The sequence below is a fragment of the Sus scrofa genome, chromosome 13, assembly GCF_000003025.6.
Source record: "Sus scrofa isolate TJ Tabasco breed Duroc chromosome 13, Sscrofa11.1, whole genome shotgun sequence".
Lineage (NCBI taxonomy): Eukaryota > Metazoa > Chordata > Mammalia > Artiodactyla > Suidae > Sus > Sus scrofa.
The window spans coordinates 157,745,079-157,764,043 of record NC_010455.5 but is presented as its reverse complement, the minus strand read 5'-3'; the positions used below and the strand labels follow the sequence as shown (position 1 = coordinate 157,764,043).

Below are 18,965 nucleotides of genomic sequence, written 5' to 3'. Positions count from 1 at the left end.
CGTATACTTAGCTATAAAGTTATCTGCAAGACTCCAAAGCACCTTACAAATAAAAAAAAAAGTTTGCATTCTTTACCATGCATTTTACCATGCACTGCATTTTATTATTTTAAAATAAGATGATAGTTGTATTAGATATTATATTGCTAGATTAGTTAGAATGTCCTAATAATCAGAACATTTCATTCCTCAATCACACAGCCTAAAGGACTCCTTAACCTAATACTTTTTTTTTTCCCTTTTGGCTGCCCTGAAACATATGGAGTTCCCAGGCCAGGTATCAGAGACAAATGGCAGTCAAGTCCAGTTACTGCAGCAACGCCAGATGCTTAAGCCACTGTACCTAGTTGGAGATCAAACCTGCCTCCCAGTGCTTCAGAGACACTACTGATTCTGTTGCACCACAGCCAGAACTCCCCCCTTTTAAATGACTACATGCCATTGCATTACCTTGGGGAAAGCTCTTTTAAAAAGAAGGTTTGGGGGTAGTTTGTCCTGACAGAGGGATAGCTCTTTTAGCCCTTTAAATGTGTACATCAGTGGATCTTCATTGTGGAAACTTCTTTCTCTAATGTTTCTTACTGTGATTCAGTTATAACAAAGGTAGGGCCAAAGTCTTTATTCCCGAATTGAGGCTCTCAGGTCTCTCCCTGAGAGGTTAGGAGTTCCTTCCACATAATAGACGCAGAGCAATCATTCACGTAGGGCCATTTCCATGATTGGCTCTTGCATGGAAACGTCATATACACAGACATCAGAGACAGGGAAGTGTCAGAATTCTCAAATTTCCACTTCACTGCTTGGCTTCTGGAAAGCAAGAGTCCTCCTTCAGCTCAGTTTGTGCTTCTCCTAAGTGTTCCCGTGGAGACCTACTCTAGAACCACTTTATGTCCATTTGGATTCCGCCAGCAAGCAGACATTCACTAAGTTGCCTTCTAGGGTTAATGTATGATAAAAACAAATTTTCTTTTTCATTTAACATAAGGTAAGTTTAGGAAAAAGTTCAGACTCTTCAACAAATGAAGTTTTACAAATACAAAATTAAGTAGTGACAAACATCATTAACATTTATAATGCTTTAAAGATAATTATCAATTCCTGTAGAATGGGCCCAGCAGAAAATGTCCCAGCAGTGGCTTGTACCTATGGTGAACTTTTAGAGAATCCATTATGTGAGCAGGGAGTGAAAGAGAACCCTGAGATAAGGGAACTACTTACATAGATAAACATGTACTCACAAAACATGTCATGCATAAATACTTCACAAAATTCCTGGGTATCTTCAAGGCTTTCAGTAGTTTTACTGTGGCATGTACTCACCCCAGAGATTTCGTTTCTGGTATCTTCATAATGAGTGAAATTGGCAGAAATCAAGTTGAGGGGGAAAAAAGAGTGAACCAAGTATTTTATCTTACGATCAATCTACTGCTGGTTAGTTACATCTGGTTAGAAAGAAATCGAAATGTTCAAGATTGGTTTTGAATGACATGAAGATACCTAACATAAAACACCCGTGTCAATAATAACCTATTAGCCTACATGACTTAATATTAACAGTAATAATCATTTGACCCTCTCCTTATCCCCTCCCAAGCTACCATTTACAAGTATAGGAAAAAAGAAAACTTCCATTTTCATTTTAAATTTATATTAGATGTAGCTTTTTCCTACCTATAAAATAAAAATTTTAATTGCAATAGAAGTCCTGTCTCATATAAGCAGGAATGAATTTGGACACAAGATATTACACGAAGGAGGTAAACAAGCTAATCTATACTATATGAGGAAGTTAAGGGCTGTTTTTGAAACACCAGAAACTGAAGATCTGAGATTTTCCCAGGACGTGATTAGATATCAGCAGCAGAGTCAGGGAACACATTAGTTCTGATTCAGTCTATCCATAAATTGGCAAATTATATTTTTAGTGCTGTGGTCTTGACCCAACACCCATTCCTTTCCTGTCCACATGATTAAGTTTGTCTTTATCGAGAACCCTCTAAACTTTATACATATGCATTGTCCTTGACAGATAAACAAAAAATAGGACATTAACATAATTAACAAATAATGTAGTCTTGATTAATAGGCTCAGAAAATTTAAAACTCTGGTAGAAACACAAAGTACAAGCCTAAATCTATACTCCAGCAAAAAGGTTGCTTTTTCTTCAACAGTTTGATCTAAAAAAACCCTAAATATTTTAGTTAGGTGAATGACTATTAATGATATTAAAACTACTTCAAAGGCTTCTCATTGCACCTAACAATAGCAAACATGCTACAAAATACTCAGCTACGAAGCCTACCTTCCCTGTACGAGTTTCATCTTATCTTCCTGCTGAGAAACCTGAGGCACAATTATTAAAGACCCCCTCAGAGACTCAGAAGCAGACAGTAAATGCAGCCCCAGCTCCTAGGCCTGTCTTTTTCCTCATAGAAAACTTTCCAGAATTCAGTTTCAATTTTCTTCAAATACAGATTTTGGTCTTTGTGGGTACATTAAAAAAAAAAATCACATCTCTTACCATATTCTAAAATTTTAACTAGAAAAAAATTTTTGTGCCCAAAATTTCATCTTTTTAATAGAATTTCTTCCGGGTTCCAAATCCAGGTTAATAGTACCACATAGGTGACTGGTGAGCTCCATCTTCTCAAGGCTTATAATCAATTGCAAAATCGAAGTTTTGGTTAAAGCTCTTCCCTGCCATGGAAAAAAAAAAAAAAGAAAGAAAGAAAGAAAGAAAGATTAATTGAAAAAAAGCCAGAATGTGGTGAAATGTACTTTTTTTGAAATACATCACCAAGCTATGTTTTTTGTTTGTTTGTTTTTTGTTTTTTTGTCTTTTTGCTATTTCTTTGGGCCGCTCCCACGGCATATGGAGGTTCCCAGGCTAGGGATCGAATCGGAGCTGTAGTCACCAGCCTATGCCAGAGCCACAGCAATGCAGGATCAGAGCCACGTCTGCAACCTATACCACAGTTCACAGCAACGCCGGATCCTTAACCCACTGAGCAAGGGCAGGGATTGAACCCGCAACCTCATGGTTCCTAGTCGGATTCATTAACCACTGTGCCACGACGGGAACTCCAACCAAGCTATGTTCTTAAAGTCCCCAATACTTTCTATTTTCTTTCTTTGCAGGAAAGCTGGCCTATACTCTGCTAAGTTTAAAGGAAAAAAAAATCCACTCTACAGAGACTATGTAAAGATTTTACTGAGTCCTAAATCAAGTCCATTAATATTTTCTAGGGTTACTGGTAGATGAAAACTCTGGATAAAGTGAAAACTGAAAATGTTGTATGGATTATGTACCTAATAGTTTTTCAATGTCATCTTCCCTCTGTGAACAGTCCCCTTAAGGTTTTAGTGTCTTCCTGAACATTCTTTGTTTCACTGGATTTTCTTGTTTAAATCTGCTTTGTTACATGGATTAGGGGGTGGTGTCTATTTTAATGCCATACAGTTTACTAGAAGAAACTGAATCATGTAGTCAATCTGTCTGTCCCTAATTAGGCCCTTCTGGATCCTCTCTTGGGATTTCTTAGCCTAGATGAGAGGCATTGTTAATTCAGGGAATGCAGATTGTTCTAAGGGGCATATAAAGGGTCTTAGGAAAGATGAAAACATCAGTCAGTTTCTTGCTATTGGATACCACTGAAGTTTCTTGCTATTGGATACCATCTGTTGGCTAGAGATACAGGGATTAGCAGATGTCCTGGTCTAAAAGTCAGAATCCCAGTAATACTGCTCCGACAGCACTCAGCCCAAGGTTGGCAGTACCTCCCAAGGGCCACATCAGATGTTCAAAATGTTTTAAAGGAACCTCTACCATGCACATGGAATTAGACAACCATCTTTCTTAGTTTCTCTAGGTCTCAATTCATCCCTTCTTATCAGAGGAACCATGTGTGAGGGGCCACCTATTCGAGAAAAGGAATTTGGAGCAAAAGGGCAAAGGCTCCAATTAGAACCATGTGTTATTTTTGACCCTTTATCAATTTCTCCTATAGGCAGGCATGGATTCCTCTGGTTTTTCTCTTCTAAAAGCCAGGTGCCCATGTCCGGCCTAGGTAGGCTCATCCATGAGGAAGCCCTTTGTGAAGGCAGCCTATATAGGACTGGATATCAAAGCCAAATTATAATCCCTCCCTGTACCCTCAACTGACATCCATAAATGGTCTCTTTACAAGATAGTTTACTTTTGTAACCCAAGTCTGGTCATGGATCCTAAGGAATAAAGGGGAAAAAACTACAGACACTTGCCCCAGGTGCATGCTGAAAAAGCAATGGTAAAAGATAGAATGAAAAATAAGATGAGCTTGATAGAGGCAAGAGACACACTTTAATGAGATTTGTCTCATTGAAGGCACCCTTAAAAGTATCTACAGAGATGGAAAGGATTTAGCCATAAATCCTTACATCGTACACTGAAAGATCAATATTAATAAGAGAAAATACGACAGAGCTCAGGAGGCTCTAGGCCAGAACAGAACACAGAATGTCTTAATTTTAAATCTTCTCTGGCATTTGCTGTCATCATGATCTCAGGTCTCTCCATCTCTCTGACGTTTCCTTTCCTCACTCATAAAACTTAAATAGGAGACATTCAAGTTGTAAAGCATTAGGAGGAATGATAGGAGTCAACTGTGCGGAAGTGTTTTCACTGTAAAGAACTCAACAATCACTGGTTATCACCAAACCCACATTACATGGACAAAGTCATGTGTTCATGCTTGTGGTACGACTAAGAGTCTGGGTATGGGTTCCCCTCTCAAACACTTACATTTGATGTTCTCTCACAAAAGCTACAAACTCAGGATCCCTGGCATACAGTTCCAAAATTCTCATTCTTTCTTGAATTTCCTTAAAAAAAAGAAAAAGAAAAAGAAAAGAAAGAAACGAAGAGAGGAAAAGAGGTCATACATTGCATTAGAAAAACTTCAACAGCCTTTTTAAAAAGAGTTGTAATTTCTATAAGTAATTGTGGCTTTCTGGGCTATCCAGGGGAGAGCTACAGAAAACAGTGGCCTTTTTAGAAAAATGGAAGGTGTGGCTATGACATGATCTGCTCTGAATAACTCAGACATAAGTTTCTAAGCAGAGGAGAGAGAGAGAGAATTTGCTAATAATGGTCAAAGGAACCACTGAGCGGGGAATAAGGTATAGCTCAGAATTGTATACCCTCTATACATCTCATCAACTGGGAGATATCATGAGAGAAAAAACTAATCATGAAATTATTTTCACCCTTTCTTGAAGCCCACATACATGCATGAACACACACACACACACACACACACACACACACACACACACTCACCCCAGCAGCAGCAGCAGAGCAGCAACGGAAAAGCCAAGTTTCCTACCTCTCTGGAAAGCTCAGTGTTCTCATACATTTGTCTTATTTCTTCCCTGCTCAGCCCAAACATTTCTCCGTCTGCCTCCGAAACATAGAAGGGCCGTGGAAGGTAGGGTCCCTGGTACTGCTCAAGTCCAGCCTCGTGACTTTCAAACACAGGGTTGTGCTTCACAGCACTTTCTACAGATGACAGGCTATCAGGCTGCCCGCTGGAGCCATAAAGAGAAAAGTATGGTTGAGCCAGGTTCTTCAGATGCTCAACTACATGGAAGACTATTTGCCTGGAGCAAGACTTCTGATGAGAAAGAAAGAGAGACTAACTGGAGACAAATTGAGGAGGGGTGGGGGAATCTGTGAAATAACTGTGAAAAATACCCAGATTAATCAAAAGTAGTTATCAGGTGTTATTATTATCTCAACTACATGGCAAGCACCCTGTGTAATTGTTCTATGTCTCTTTCACCTTTATTTATCCCACAGTGCCTAGCACCCAATAAATGTAAATGTTGATGGTGAAATATGTCCACCAATAGTCAATATTTCATTAAATGAATACAGCTCCATTACACCCAGGGCTGACAAATCAAAAATCAGTGTGTAACCACACAAAGAATCTAATGGAAATGAAGATACAGGGGGGAATGGGCTTCAATTACATTTAATTCAGGCCTACAAATATTTACTGAGTATTGATTTTGTTCCTAGAAGTGTTCCAGATGCTGCTGATACAAAGAATTTGTTGGAATCCCTCTCCAGAATGAGATTACAGTCTAATGCAAAGTCAGACCCAAAAAAAGTATAAGAACAACAATGGAATTATGTGTGGGTGCCCTAGGAACCTAGAAGGGGTGCCTCTCTAGCCAAGTCAGAGGGTGAGAGAAGGTCACACCTTACAGACTCTGGAAGCACAGAAATGAAGTACAATCAGGGCTTGCGATCACATTATAACCCTGAATGGGTCACTAGTCCAGCAAGTAGAACAGGGTTTATTTCCTCTACTAATGAAGATGCATTAAACTGAAAAAGAGAACCAGATTCCATTTCTCACCAGATTCTTAGCTAGATTGAAAGTCTAGCTAATTATCACTGGAATGAGCCGAAGGGGAACAAACTAATGAGTCTGGTCTTCACGCAAGGGAAGGGCCTCACCTCATCTCCATTACCTTCCAGCCCCTCCCCCACCACCATGAAACAGGCATTCTCGCCCCACGCAGTGATGCCATCCTTCAGTGTGCAGGAGATTCGTGCATGCATCCCTGACTGTACATGTCACACCTGCGTATGTCAGCCAACTAGATACAGTGTTTCCTACCCACATTTTTACTCTTCTGTCCATTATTAAAACTTCTGAGATACCCTCCCCTAGGTAAAACACTCATCCCTTACCTAAGCATCTTAGCAGCTTGTTCAAACTGTTGCTTATGTCTGTTTCCAGTTTTCCACCCTCTGAAGACAGGGACCTTGTTTTTACTCAACTTTATAGCTCTCTCCCCTCCCCCTGGATCCTCATCCGGTATTTGGCCCACAGGAAGTACAAGGTGAATGCAGAGAGGGAACATGTCATTCCATCAGAGAACAAGTGTTCTTATTTACCTGAAGGGCCTCTCTCTTCCTCTCCTAAGGTACTGAGCTTGAAGAGCCTTGATGATGAAGACGACGACAACAGAAGAGATGAGGAGAAGGCCAAGCATGGAGGCGATGGTGACACCTATCACCAAGGGCTCGGACACAAACTCTTCACAGTGCTCACCTCGATACCACCAGTTCTCCCCCACCCGGCACCTGGAAGGAGAAGGGACCAAGCCCCAGCAGGGAATCACTCTGCTGAAAGTAACAATTAACAGCAGGACCTTCAGCAGGACTGAGGCAAGGTAGAGAATAAACGCTGATGGGAAGCTTCAGTAACAAAGTGAATATACAGGTCAAAGGGTAAGATTTAAGGCTGAGCATAATCCCTGGCACAGACATGGAGATCCTCAATGAGTATGTGTAAAGACTGACAAAAAAACTGACAAGACCTAAAGAAAGTACTCTAGTCAACTTCCTTATTTATGGATAATGAAAAACAGGCCCAGGGAGGAAAATGATTGGAGTTAGATCACATAATTCATCAGCAACAGAGCTGGTCTAGAACCCAGGTATCCAAACTGTTCCCAGCCTTCCACCACCCTGCAGAGATCCTCCAAACCCTGAGGCCACAGACTGGTGCAAAATCACCTTCAATTCCTAGAGCAGCAATCACTGCTCTTCAAAATAATATTCATTTCTCTGGAAATCAAGAGATTGCTTTCTGCTTAGTTTTCTAGCTAAACTTTACACTTCACGCACAGAAAAGTCTGAATGATTTCTACCCATCTGTGCAAATACCTGCCCTTTTGGACATTCACGAATTGTCCTCTTGTTTGTTTCCCCTGCTTGTTCTCAGCATGTGCTCCTTGCATACCACATGACTGGTTGGGTATGGTTGGGAGGTTGGTTGTTCTGTCTGTTTAGGGGGAGTGGGCAGGGAAGGCTACCTCAATCTGTGCATCTCTCTGCTGCATCTTCTTTGGTTCTACCTTTAAAAAAAATTGGAACTGAGATACTTAAAATGTATTTGTCACAACCTTAAATACTTGCTTTTCTTTATTTTTGAATACCCTGTGGAACCAAAGCCATTAAGAACATAATCCAAATAAAACAATAGAACTCCTCTGTTTTGGGTGCAGTGTAAAGGACTGATCACATGCCTAAACCTAATTTGATCACCAATTGCCTTACCATCACCACAAAGAACTCCAAAGACTACTGCTCTATAGTAGCCTCCGTAGGACACTAGACAACATTTTTCTTATAGCCCCCTATGAGCATAAGATAAAATAACCCATTGAACTGGGTATAATTCAAGCCAATTAACTGACTCAGTCTTCATGTGAGAACTAGACAGCATCCATCCATTACTTCTATAATAAGACATAACTTCTATAATAAGTACTGTTGTTATGGTTCTAATATCAACCCTTTATCTTCAGAGGAAGTATCTATAACTTTCCTATTGATACTTGAGTCAAAATCTCTCACTACAACATACCTACAAATGGCCCCATGTCCAGGCATGATGTCACACTTTCCATCATTCAAGCAGAAGTCAGGCTGTAGGTCACAGAGACTCTGACAGGGCAGTTCTTCCACACTCAGGTAACCGGGGTAGCATCTGCACTCTGCTTCTCCACTCCAGGGGTTGACCAAACACTCAGAAAATTCATTGCATGCTTGAAACTTGCAAGGGTTGGCTTGCTCACCTAAAACATCAAACAAATCAGAGAATGATACACAGAAAAGCAAAACACAGGAACTAGGGAACATGAAGCCCCTCCACTAAGGCTCCCCCAACCAAAATACAATGGTTCAGTCCTCTTCCTGAATCATTAAAATACAACATCACCAACTATACCACAAAAAATTTCTCACTCATTCTTGATTCATGAGCTTTTATCACATTTCCCTGAAACCCAGAGCCAAATCATAAAACCAATAACTTGGATGAGTCTCTACATGCTTTATGTATGGAGCATGTGCAAGCTTTAAAATCCATGTAATTCTTGGTCCAAATTACATGGTTTTCATGTACCATTCATTTCCACCAACCCTATCCTGCTCCTCCGTTCTGCACATGATGCAACAGGTCTCCCTCCCCACTGAGAACATGGGATGCAAGACAGAGTCCAGAGGAGAACTGGTGGAAGCCTCAGGAATGGTTAAAGCCAGGAAGAGCAGCCTAAGAACGTTCGAGGTTCATGAAAGCTAGTGTTAGAAAAACAAATCAGCCCTGTACCTCCTCAGGCCATTCCCAGCAATGCTTTGGTTTTAGTAATTTCATTTTTCATTGATGGGATGAGAGAAAATGACAATTTAAAAAATTAATCAGGACAAAAATTAGTCAAAAATGAAATAAGACATGGGCCATGGATGGGCCTTCTATCCTGTCATGGTTCTTCACTGGTAAATGACAATATGAACTGCAGACAGGCAAATGGTAACACAGACACCACGATTAGAGGGAATACGTGGAAATGACCCATAAACTCATCCAAGTGAAAGAGTATAAACTTTAGCTAGAAGAATAAAGGGAGGTTAAAAAACAAAGAGTATAGTCTCTGTTTCCAGGTCAATTAATATTGCTTTGAGGATCAATGATTTCCTTGCTACTCTGAAGATTTAAAGACATTTTGTACACACCTGTAGCCTTGAGTTTGGACAATCTCTGCCATTAATATTTCTTGGCCCTGTGTAGGAATGGGGGAGGGATGTACTGGGTTGAATAGGGTCTTCCCCAAATTCATATCCAACTAGCCTCAGATTATGACCTCATTTGGAAATAGGATATTTTTACATGTAATCATGTACATGACCTTTGTACATGAGGTCATGCTGGATTAGGTTGGGCCCATAGTCTATTAAATTGGTGTCCCGATGAGAAGAAGTAAATCTGGACACAGAGACACAGACACATGGGAAAGAAGACCAAGTTAAGACAGAAGCAGAGATTGGAGTGATGCAGCCACAAGCCACGTTCTGTCAAGATGACTGGCAAACACTGGAAGCTAGGAAGAAGCAAAGAAGGACACTTTCCTAGAGCTTTCAGAAGGAACACAGCCCTGCCTACACCTTGATTTGGATTTTTAGCCTCCAGAACTATGAAAGAATAAATTTTTGTTGTCATAAGCCACCCAGTTTGTGATGCTTTGTTAGAGCAGTCCTCGGAAACTAGTACAGGGGACCAATAACAAGATGTTCATATACCAAGAAGAGCATACACATGTGCTGACAAATGCCAGTTTCGACCAGGGAACTGTGCAGCAGGATTCCACTGTGTATTTCCTAAGCCTTCACATCCTTATCCTTTGTATCCATTTTGTGACTCCGCAATCAGAAAATAATCCAAACCTGGCCTAGCAATGGGGATGGAAGTGTATGTATATAGGGGGTGAGAAGGGTGCTATTGCACATCCCCCTTTGTTGACCAAAGTTCAAGAATTTCTGAGACACTGCATGTGAAAACAAATTAGGCAAGAGATGAGTCAATCTCATCTTTAGACAATCTTGAGAAAAAAATCATATTTTAATCTGAAGGCTTTTTTTAATGGCCACACCCACAGCATATGGAAGTTCCCAGGCCAGGGATTAAATTTGAGCCTCTGCTATAACCCACACTGCAGGTATGGGGATACAACCTGCACCTCCACAGCAACCTGAGCTGCCGCAATAGGATTCTTTACCCTCTGGACCATAGAGGAAACTTCCAATCTGAACGGAAACTTCCAATCTGAAGGCTTCTAAAACTTTGTGACCATTCAGTGGGTGTGAGTGAGTGTCTAGGAAGGGAAAAATAGAATCCATATGAGGAAAAAGATAAAACGTTGTTCCCTTTAGTTTCAGATCACAGAGACCAAGACTAATCTTTTATTCATGTAAATAAAAGACTGCAGTTTTAAAGTCTCTTTCCGGCCTTTTGTGCAGATTAAAGGTAGATGCTCAGAAGAGATGGCCCTGTGTTTAAAACAGCATTTTAATAACTTTATGTGCAAACAAAGGTAGACTTGGAGCTAAGCTTGGGATAGAAGACAGGGATCCAAATTGTAGAATGAATTACATGCTGGTTTTCCAGGGACAGGCTAAGAGCAGGATTGATGGGTCTAGGAAAATGAGAGTAGAGAAAACATGAAGGTCTGGAAATACAGCCAGAGTGGCCAGAATAACATGGTAGCTGACTTTGTCCTGGAGAAAAAGTTGGCCATTAAAAGATGCCTTTGAAACAGTGGCTGAGGAATTTTTGGATATTTACAACTAACGGTAATATTTTTAACCCATCTGCTGTGCTATGATTAAAAATTCCTCCATTATGCTCAGATCATCAGCAAATATCTAGTAGAATCAACTGCCTTATGTTAGAGGTGCTTGGGGAGAGTCAAAAAATGGGACCATGATCTGTGCCAGATTAACATAAAGAATAACCACAAGGATCAAGACAAAAGTTAGACTGGAAGAGTTCCCATCGTGCCACAGTGGTTGACGAATCCGACTAGGAACCATGAGGTTGCGGGTTCAATCCCTGGCCTTGCTCAATGGGTTAAAGATCTGGCGTTGCCGCGAGCTGTGGTGTAGGTTGCAGATGTGGCTCAGATCCCGCGTTGCTGTGGCTCTGGCGTAGGCCAGTGGCTACAGCTCCAATTAGACCCCTAGCCTGGGAATCTCCACGTGCCTCGGAGGCAGCCCTAGAAAAGGCAAAAAGACCAAAAAAAAAAAAAAAAAAAAAAAAAAAAAAAAAAAAAAAAAAAAAGTTAGACTGGAAATTCAGCAGAAGAAACTTGGAGCTGGAGATTGATTAATCCATGGTTTAAGTCCCCTGATAACTCCTAGAGATATTAGGGTATGGAGCAGCACGGCTGCAAGTTTTACACTGTACATGGGAGGGACTAAGACCAATGCATTTGAATATTAAGGAGAAATGTGATCTTATAAACCTGGATGACTTGGCATACAGCTGACATTAGTTACATACAAAACTGAGGTTAGTGCACATATTTATGTAATTCCCTTTAAAAATCAGTGGATAGACTTTTGCAAATTTTAATAAATCATCACTGCTTACATTTGCATGGTTAGTCAAATTCTTTTATATGTGTTATTTGTTTGATCCTTAGAATAGCCCCATGAAGTACATAGGCCAGGTAATATTATCCCCATTTACTGTAAGAGGGAGTAAGGCTCAAAGATAAAACAGCTGATCCAGGATCATACAAATGATAAATGGCAGAGCATAGGCAAGAAACCAGGCCTTCCAAATTATAATTAATTGCTTCTTCCACTGCACCACATGGCAAAGAATGTGCAAATGTCTTTAAAGAACTCAAGTGGCAAGAGATGTGTATATTGGGGGATTAGCTAAATCATTTTCCTCACTTTCAATGAATAATGGTCCTTCAAGGATTTCAGAGGAAAGAATGTTTGCTCCTTTCTCAGTTAAAGAATAGGACTGACTTCCAAACCAGTTTGAGAATAAAAGGCACTGGAGAAATATAAACCTAGACATTCCATCTTACTCCTCCTCAAAACCACAGTCCTCTGGTATGTAGAAGGTAGAAAAGAACAAAGTTTGGGGTTCCAACAGTATTCTCTACATCCAAGTCTCCCAAGTAAAAACAATGGTTCATTTCACTCATTCACGAATTTTTTGTCTTTTCTATCTAAGCCCACACCCACAGCATGTGGAGGTTCCCAGGCTAGGGGTCTAATATGAGCTGTAGCTGCCAGCCTATGCCAGAGCCACAGCAATGGGGAATCCAAGTCACATCTGCGACCTACACCACAGCTCACGGCAACACTGGAGCTTAACCCACTGAATGAGGCCAGGGATCGAACCCACAACTTCACGGTTCCTAGTCGGATTTGTTAACCACTGAGCCATGATGGGAACTCCTATTTTTGGGTACCTTCTATATGTAAGACATCGTGCTAGGTTTTAACTACAAAGTGGATAATAAAACAGCATAGTCATTGTGGATAGTTTTAACTGGGGAATGTAGCTATTAACCAACTATGTGCATAAATTAGCATTATTACAGTAGTTATAAATTCTATAGAGGGAAAAGAACCAATCTAGATTATGCGTGAGTCAGGAAAAGACATTTGAACTGAGGCCTAAAAGGTAAGCAGAAGTCAGCCAAGAGGGGATAGAGATGCAGGCAAAGAAGATAGCTTGTGCAAGGGCTTTAAGTCAAAATTTTGGGAATCTGAGGAGCTAAAAACAAGCTAATTTGAGGAGAACATGGAGAGCAAAGAAGTTAGTTTCATTGGATGATAATGAGGAAGAAGACAGGGACCAAGCCTGTGGCTACTGAAACAGGCAGCCACTGAAAGAATTTCGAGCAAGAAAGTGAAATAATCTAATTAATTTCTTAGAAAGAACCCCCTGGCTGCTGCCTGGAGAATGAATGGTAGGGGCTGAGGGTAACAGAGTAGTGGAGACAATGGTCCAGATGAGAGATGGTGGTGATTAGGCCTGAAGTAGGAGCAGAGGAGACAGAGAAAAGCATATAAATTTGAGATATATTCAGAATTCAGAATCAATATGTTTGGTAAGTAACTAAAAGTTAGGGGCAATGGAAACTGAAGTATCAGAATAACTTTTAAAAGTATCTGGCTTTAGTAGCTCAATGGGCATGGCTTCCATTTATCAAGTCGGCAAAGCTGAGAGGATGGATTTAGTTAGAAGGTGGGGAGATACAGAAAACAAGAGCTCATTCTTAGTCACCTTAAGCTCCATATACAGAGAATACATCCAAGCTGAGAGAATCAAGTACACAGTTAGATAATGACTTTGGAGCTTGGAAGTCTGATTTGCACTTAAAACTACAGGGAGTTACACTTATATTAGACTTACAATAATGGAAATGAATAAAACAACTTAGGAAAATAACAGAGAAGGGAGGAGTCCCAATCTACTGGGCTTGGCAACACAGACACATAAATAAGAACAGAGCCAGTGGATAAGTAAGAAAGGCAGATAAAGCAGGTATAAAAGGGAATGGGAAGTAAACAAGTAAAGATAACACATGTGGACAATGTTTTTCAAAAGAGAATGAGGAGTTCCCTCATGGCTCAGTGGGTTAAGGAGCTGATACTGTTACAGCTGTGACTCTGATTACAGCTGTTGCACGAGGTCGAGTCCTGGCTCAGGAAATTCTCATGCCACAGGTGCAGCCAAAAAAGAAAAGAGAATGATATTGACCTCCTTGGGAGACATATGTTACTAATTATTATTAAGATATGGAAAATTTGCCTAACATAGTACTCTTTTACTTATAAGTATTGAATTCACCTTGACCCAGTGTAGAAGAAATACACACAAATAATAAGGTTCCACTTAGAAACCAAAGTATTGAATACCATTACCTGATTCCACATCAAGGGAGTATTTATCAATGGCCAAGTTCATGGTTTGGTAGGCAGTTATGCAAAAGTCTTCCAGAATCACATACACAGCATCAGTAACATTAGGAGGAACAGACTTGGTGAACTTCATTCGGCTGTTCACCACAATGCTGCCATTTCTGAAGTTCAGGATTTCTAAATTCTGGAACCCAGTGAGATTTGACTGCAGATAGGGAACCAGCTACAACACATGAAAAGTGGTCAGTTTACCGACAAGGTTTTGCATTTTGCTCACTACATACCAAAAACAAAGATGAACCTCTCCACTTTTCCAAATTGTATTTTATTTACATAAACACTTCATCAACAAAAGTATAAATTGTGAATTGAGCGTCATGAGATTTTCAGTGTTATTTAGAAACCCTACGGAACTCACAGTTTTAGATACCAGAAAGTTTATTCTATTTCACTAGAGAATCCTAACAGTGAAGGCATTACAGGTACTCACAAAGTGCTGGTATCACAACACAACATGAAAACAAAATAAATCTTAAATTTGTTTCAGCCCTAGAATTTATAAAATACAACACCCAGTATCTAAGCTGTCACATCACGCCATGTTTGTGTTTTTCATTTCTTGTGCCCAATAATCTTGTTGTTTTCCTACCAACCCAAGGCCATGACACTATCTGTAGATGACAGGAAATGGAAGTCACACTTCTTCGGCTCAGATCTTATGTGTTGGTGGGGAAGAGGGTGGTTCATACATGATTTTTCACTAACGCCCATATTTCACCCTTTGTACTTACCAGTTCTAAGAATCTTTGCTCCAGGGCTTTATACTCCAAAGAGTTTTTATTAAATAGATCTTCTGAAAACATCATGTTAGTCACTCTGAGGCTAAAGAAAACCACCAAAGCTCCTGTAGCTTGCGTATGACTCAAGTCATCAATTTTTGTGGGCTGGGCCACAATAGCCACCTCTGTGGAGTGAACATTTGTAGACATTTCCACATAACTACCAACCTTGCCATTTTCCTCTGGGATTAGCTCAGGCTGATAGTAATCTGTGCCCATCTGGTCCAGTTCTAATGAAATATCCTGTACGCCCATAATTACTTCATCTTCCAGCAGGGTGGAGCTTGTGGTTGGCAACAGTTTGGTAGACTGTGTCATGGAAGCTTTCAACCAGAGCTTGTCAGTACTCTGTGGTGTACTTGCCAAGGTGTCCCTGGACAATTTCCCTAGGGAAGAAGTCCTGGCCCAAAGTACATCTGATTCTGGCAATACAGTCCACAGAGGTTGCACATTTGGCTTCACTATTGAAATATTAATGTCAAACCATTCACGGTTGGATGACTCTGTAGTTTGTTCCATATCCTCCTTTAGAAACGGTTCTACTTGATCTGGTTTATCAGTAGAAGCAGAGATTGCTCTAGATATTAGCAGAGAAGGTGATTTGGTAACTGAGTAATAATCAGTGTCAGGTACCTCTGATGTGTATTTGGAAAGAACTGGAGATGCAGGTTGAGTTGAGGTCTCTGCAAAGATAGACCCCGTAGGTCCACCAAGGGACTCTTCTTCTGCAAAGTTTGTGGATCTATCAAAGTCATATTCTGAATGTTCGACACTTCGATCTGTGGCATCTATTTTGTGATCAATGACTAGTTTCTCATCAATACCCGCAGTTGGCAAAAGTGAATCCTCTGAATCCTCAGCTTCAAGCCATGACTTGGACAATGGTTCAGTGCTCTTCTCTAATAAAGTCTCTCTCCATGGCCAAGTAATCAGCCCCACACTTTGCCCAGATCCTGAACCTACACCACTCTGAATTATGAACTCTTTTTTCACAGATTTGTCAGGCATCCTAGTGCTCACTCCTATTTGGCCTTTGACTTTGGAAGCCAAAGAGTCCATCCCAAAAGGTGTAGTTACTTCTTCACCAAGAAGATCTAATGTGACAGAGGAGACTATATCTGGTGAGGATGTCAAAGACACCCTGGAATCTTCCATGGATCGTAGCATTTCTTTTGGCACAGGATGAGTCAATGGACTTGAAGGCAATGGATCAACAGAAAGAAAATCTTCTGACCCTTCAACTTCAGTTAATTCTAAAAATAGAGTTTTCCATTAGTTAATCTTAAAGATGCCAAAACATATTCCCAGTCTTCCTAATAAAACCAGCTACCTGCTTTTTCCCATTAGATTACGAAGGACAGTTGCTGACTTTTACCCTTTGCTATACCCAGCAAACAAGAAGTTATGACTATGCTCTTGTGATGTGGTAAAATCACTCCTGATTATAACCCCTTTCCCTGAGGATAACAAGACATTGGGTGTAGAAATAATTCATTCTACTCCGTGAAAATAAAGAACTGCTGGTAGCCATTTTGACAAAAAAGACTGAATCTAATAAAAACTTAGGAAGAAAATTCCCTAAGAAACTGTTTGTCTTTGAATTCCCATTTCTTTGTTATGTTTATTGTCCATCATTCTTCAGGTTTACCAACGTTCAAAATCCTGGACTCATTATTTATACTTTCGTTCATCTTCCTCATTCACGTATTATGCCCCATCCCTGAGTCACACTGATTCTTCCTTTCCTCCACAACTATATCACCTACTTGACTTTCATTTCTTAATCTCTGCTGCAGCTGCCCTAGTTCAGGTTTTCCCCTTCTCAAGCCTAATGCAAGCTAAGCATCTCTAAGTACCTGGCCCCAGTTAATCCTAAAAGATACTGGAATAATCTTCTTTAAGGTTGCTTATTTACCACTCAAACATTCAAGTAAGTAAAGTAGTTCTTAAATAGTAATAAAATTTAAATATATATTCTTTAATAGGATCTTCAAAAATATTTATGAGGTTGGAGTTCCTGTCGTGGCGCAGTGGTTAATGAATCCGACTAGGAACCATGAGGTTGTGGGTTCGGTCCCTGCCCTTGCTCAGTGGGTTAAGGATCCGGCATTGCCATGAGCTGTGGTGTAGGTTGCAGACACGGCTCGGATCCCGAGTTGCTGTGGCTCTGGCGTAGGCTAGTGGCTACAGCTCCGATTCGACCCCTAGCCTGGGAACCTCCATATGCCGCGGGAGTGGCCCAAGAAATAGCAAAACAGACAAAAAAAAAAAATTATGAAGTGATCCCATCCCAGCACAAGTTCATTCCTTATTATTTATCTATGTGGACTCTCTATTCCAATCAGTTAAAGTTGATTGTTCTCTTTCTCACAGAACTTTCCCTTGACTTTTGTTGCTAATGAATGCTGCCATGCTCTTCTACTAAACCCTAGTCTCTTGCTCTCTTCAAGACCCTTGTCATCTGATAAAATGAACAAGTTTAAAAAGTGATTAAAATTCCTCACCATCTTCTAATGAGTCAGATCCAGAAGTCCCTTCTTCAGAAGCCACAGGCAAGCCAGTCTGAAGCACTGCTGGGGTGATAGAATGAAGAGTCAAGCTGCTAACCTCTAAAACCTCTGGGGAAGAACTGAGGCTCACCTTCGAGGGAAAGGCTAATTTGGGTGTAGACACTAAATCACCCAAAGGGCTTTCTGACCAGAGTTCCCTGCCAGTGGTTGAAGGAGGACCAGAGCTGAAATCAAGTGGTGAAATACTGCTCGTGGTGGATTCATCTGCTGAGGGCCATTCAGCTTGAGGGGTATTATCCTGGAGGGGCAAAAAGAGGCTAAATCATATCATAGATAAAAGAAACACATAAAAATAATTTTAAATACCCCCCTCTTCAGCTACATTCCCAGATTTTCTAGGGACAAGAAGGCAATGTAACATTGGGGGAGGAGAGGGGGGTACAGGCTCTAGAATCAAACAGATCTATAAAGAAATCCCAACTCCACCACTTACTAGTTGGAAAAATCTAAAGAAAAATCATGTATCTCTTGAATTCTACCTGGAAAGTGGGAATAGATGAGATAACATATTTGAAAAATCTTAAACAAAATGAGTTTGTGCGAGAAAATATTGTTTCTCTTGCTCTAGATAGTTCCTTCCCCTCTGCCTTCTTAGCTTAAATACTTTAAATGCACAGAAGTTACTAACATCTGTAATTTGGTGTCAAAGATCTAAGCACATGGAGTTTCCTGTTGCAGCACAGTGAAAACCATGAGGTTGAAAGTTCAATCCCTGGCCTCGCTCAGTGGGTTAAGGATCTGGTATTGCCGTGAACTATGGTGTAGGTCACAGACACAGCTCAGATCCTTCATTGCTGCGGCTGTGGTGGACACCAGCAGCTGTAGCTCCGATTCGATCCCTTGCCTGGGAACCTCTATATGCCAAGGGTGCAGCCCTAAAAAAAAAAAGATCTAAGCACATTGCCCACAGCAGGAAGAACAGTAGCAATTTTATTCATCATTATGAAAGGTACTAAATTAATTAAAGTCTTTTCTTTTGATAAGAAATGCCACATTACCTCAACCAAACAAAAACATCCATGAACTGGTATCACACTTACAAAATACAATGTTCTATTTCCAGTGACTTTTTACTAACATAATACCAAGTGGATCTTCAAATTTAGCTGTAAAGTTGACACGGAGTTCCCATCGTGGCTTGGTGGTTAACGAACCCGACTAACATCCACAAGGATGAGGGTTCGATCCCTGGCCCTGCTCAGTGGGTTAAGGATCTGTTGCCATGGGCCGTGGTATGGGTCGAATCCTGAGTTACTGTGGCTGTGGTG

At 40.6% G+C, this 18,965-nt stretch overlaps 1 protein-coding gene across 4 annotated transcripts in view; it reads right to left on the bottom strand.

The window, feature by feature from the left end:
* IMPG2 (interphotoreceptor matrix proteoglycan 2) overlaps positions 227–18,965 on the bottom strand; it is a 90,845-nt gene continuing 72,106 nt past the window's right edge. For 3 of the 4 annotated variants that reach the window (XM_021070505.1, XM_021070502.1, XM_021070503.1), the window contains 8 exons: positions 17,632–17,935; positions 15,080–16,380; positions 14,292–14,511; positions 8,428–8,638; positions 6,951–7,139; positions 5,365–5,566; positions 4,782–4,861; positions 227–2,698 (listed from right to left, as the gene is read on the bottom strand). In XM_021070505.1, the coding sequence (XP_020926164.1) occupies positions 2,686–2,698; positions 4,782–4,861; positions 5,365–5,566; positions 6,951–7,139; positions 8,428–8,638; positions 14,292–14,511; positions 15,080–16,380; positions 17,632–17,935 (2,520 nt within the window). In that variant the 3' untranslated portion in view covers positions 227–2,685. Of the gene's footprint in view, positions 2,699–4,781; positions 4,862–5,364; positions 5,653–6,950; positions 7,140–8,427; positions 8,639–14,291; positions 14,512–15,079; positions 16,381–17,631; positions 17,936–18,965 lie in introns of those variants that run through there. The other variant, XM_021070504.1, reaches the window with a different exon arrangement.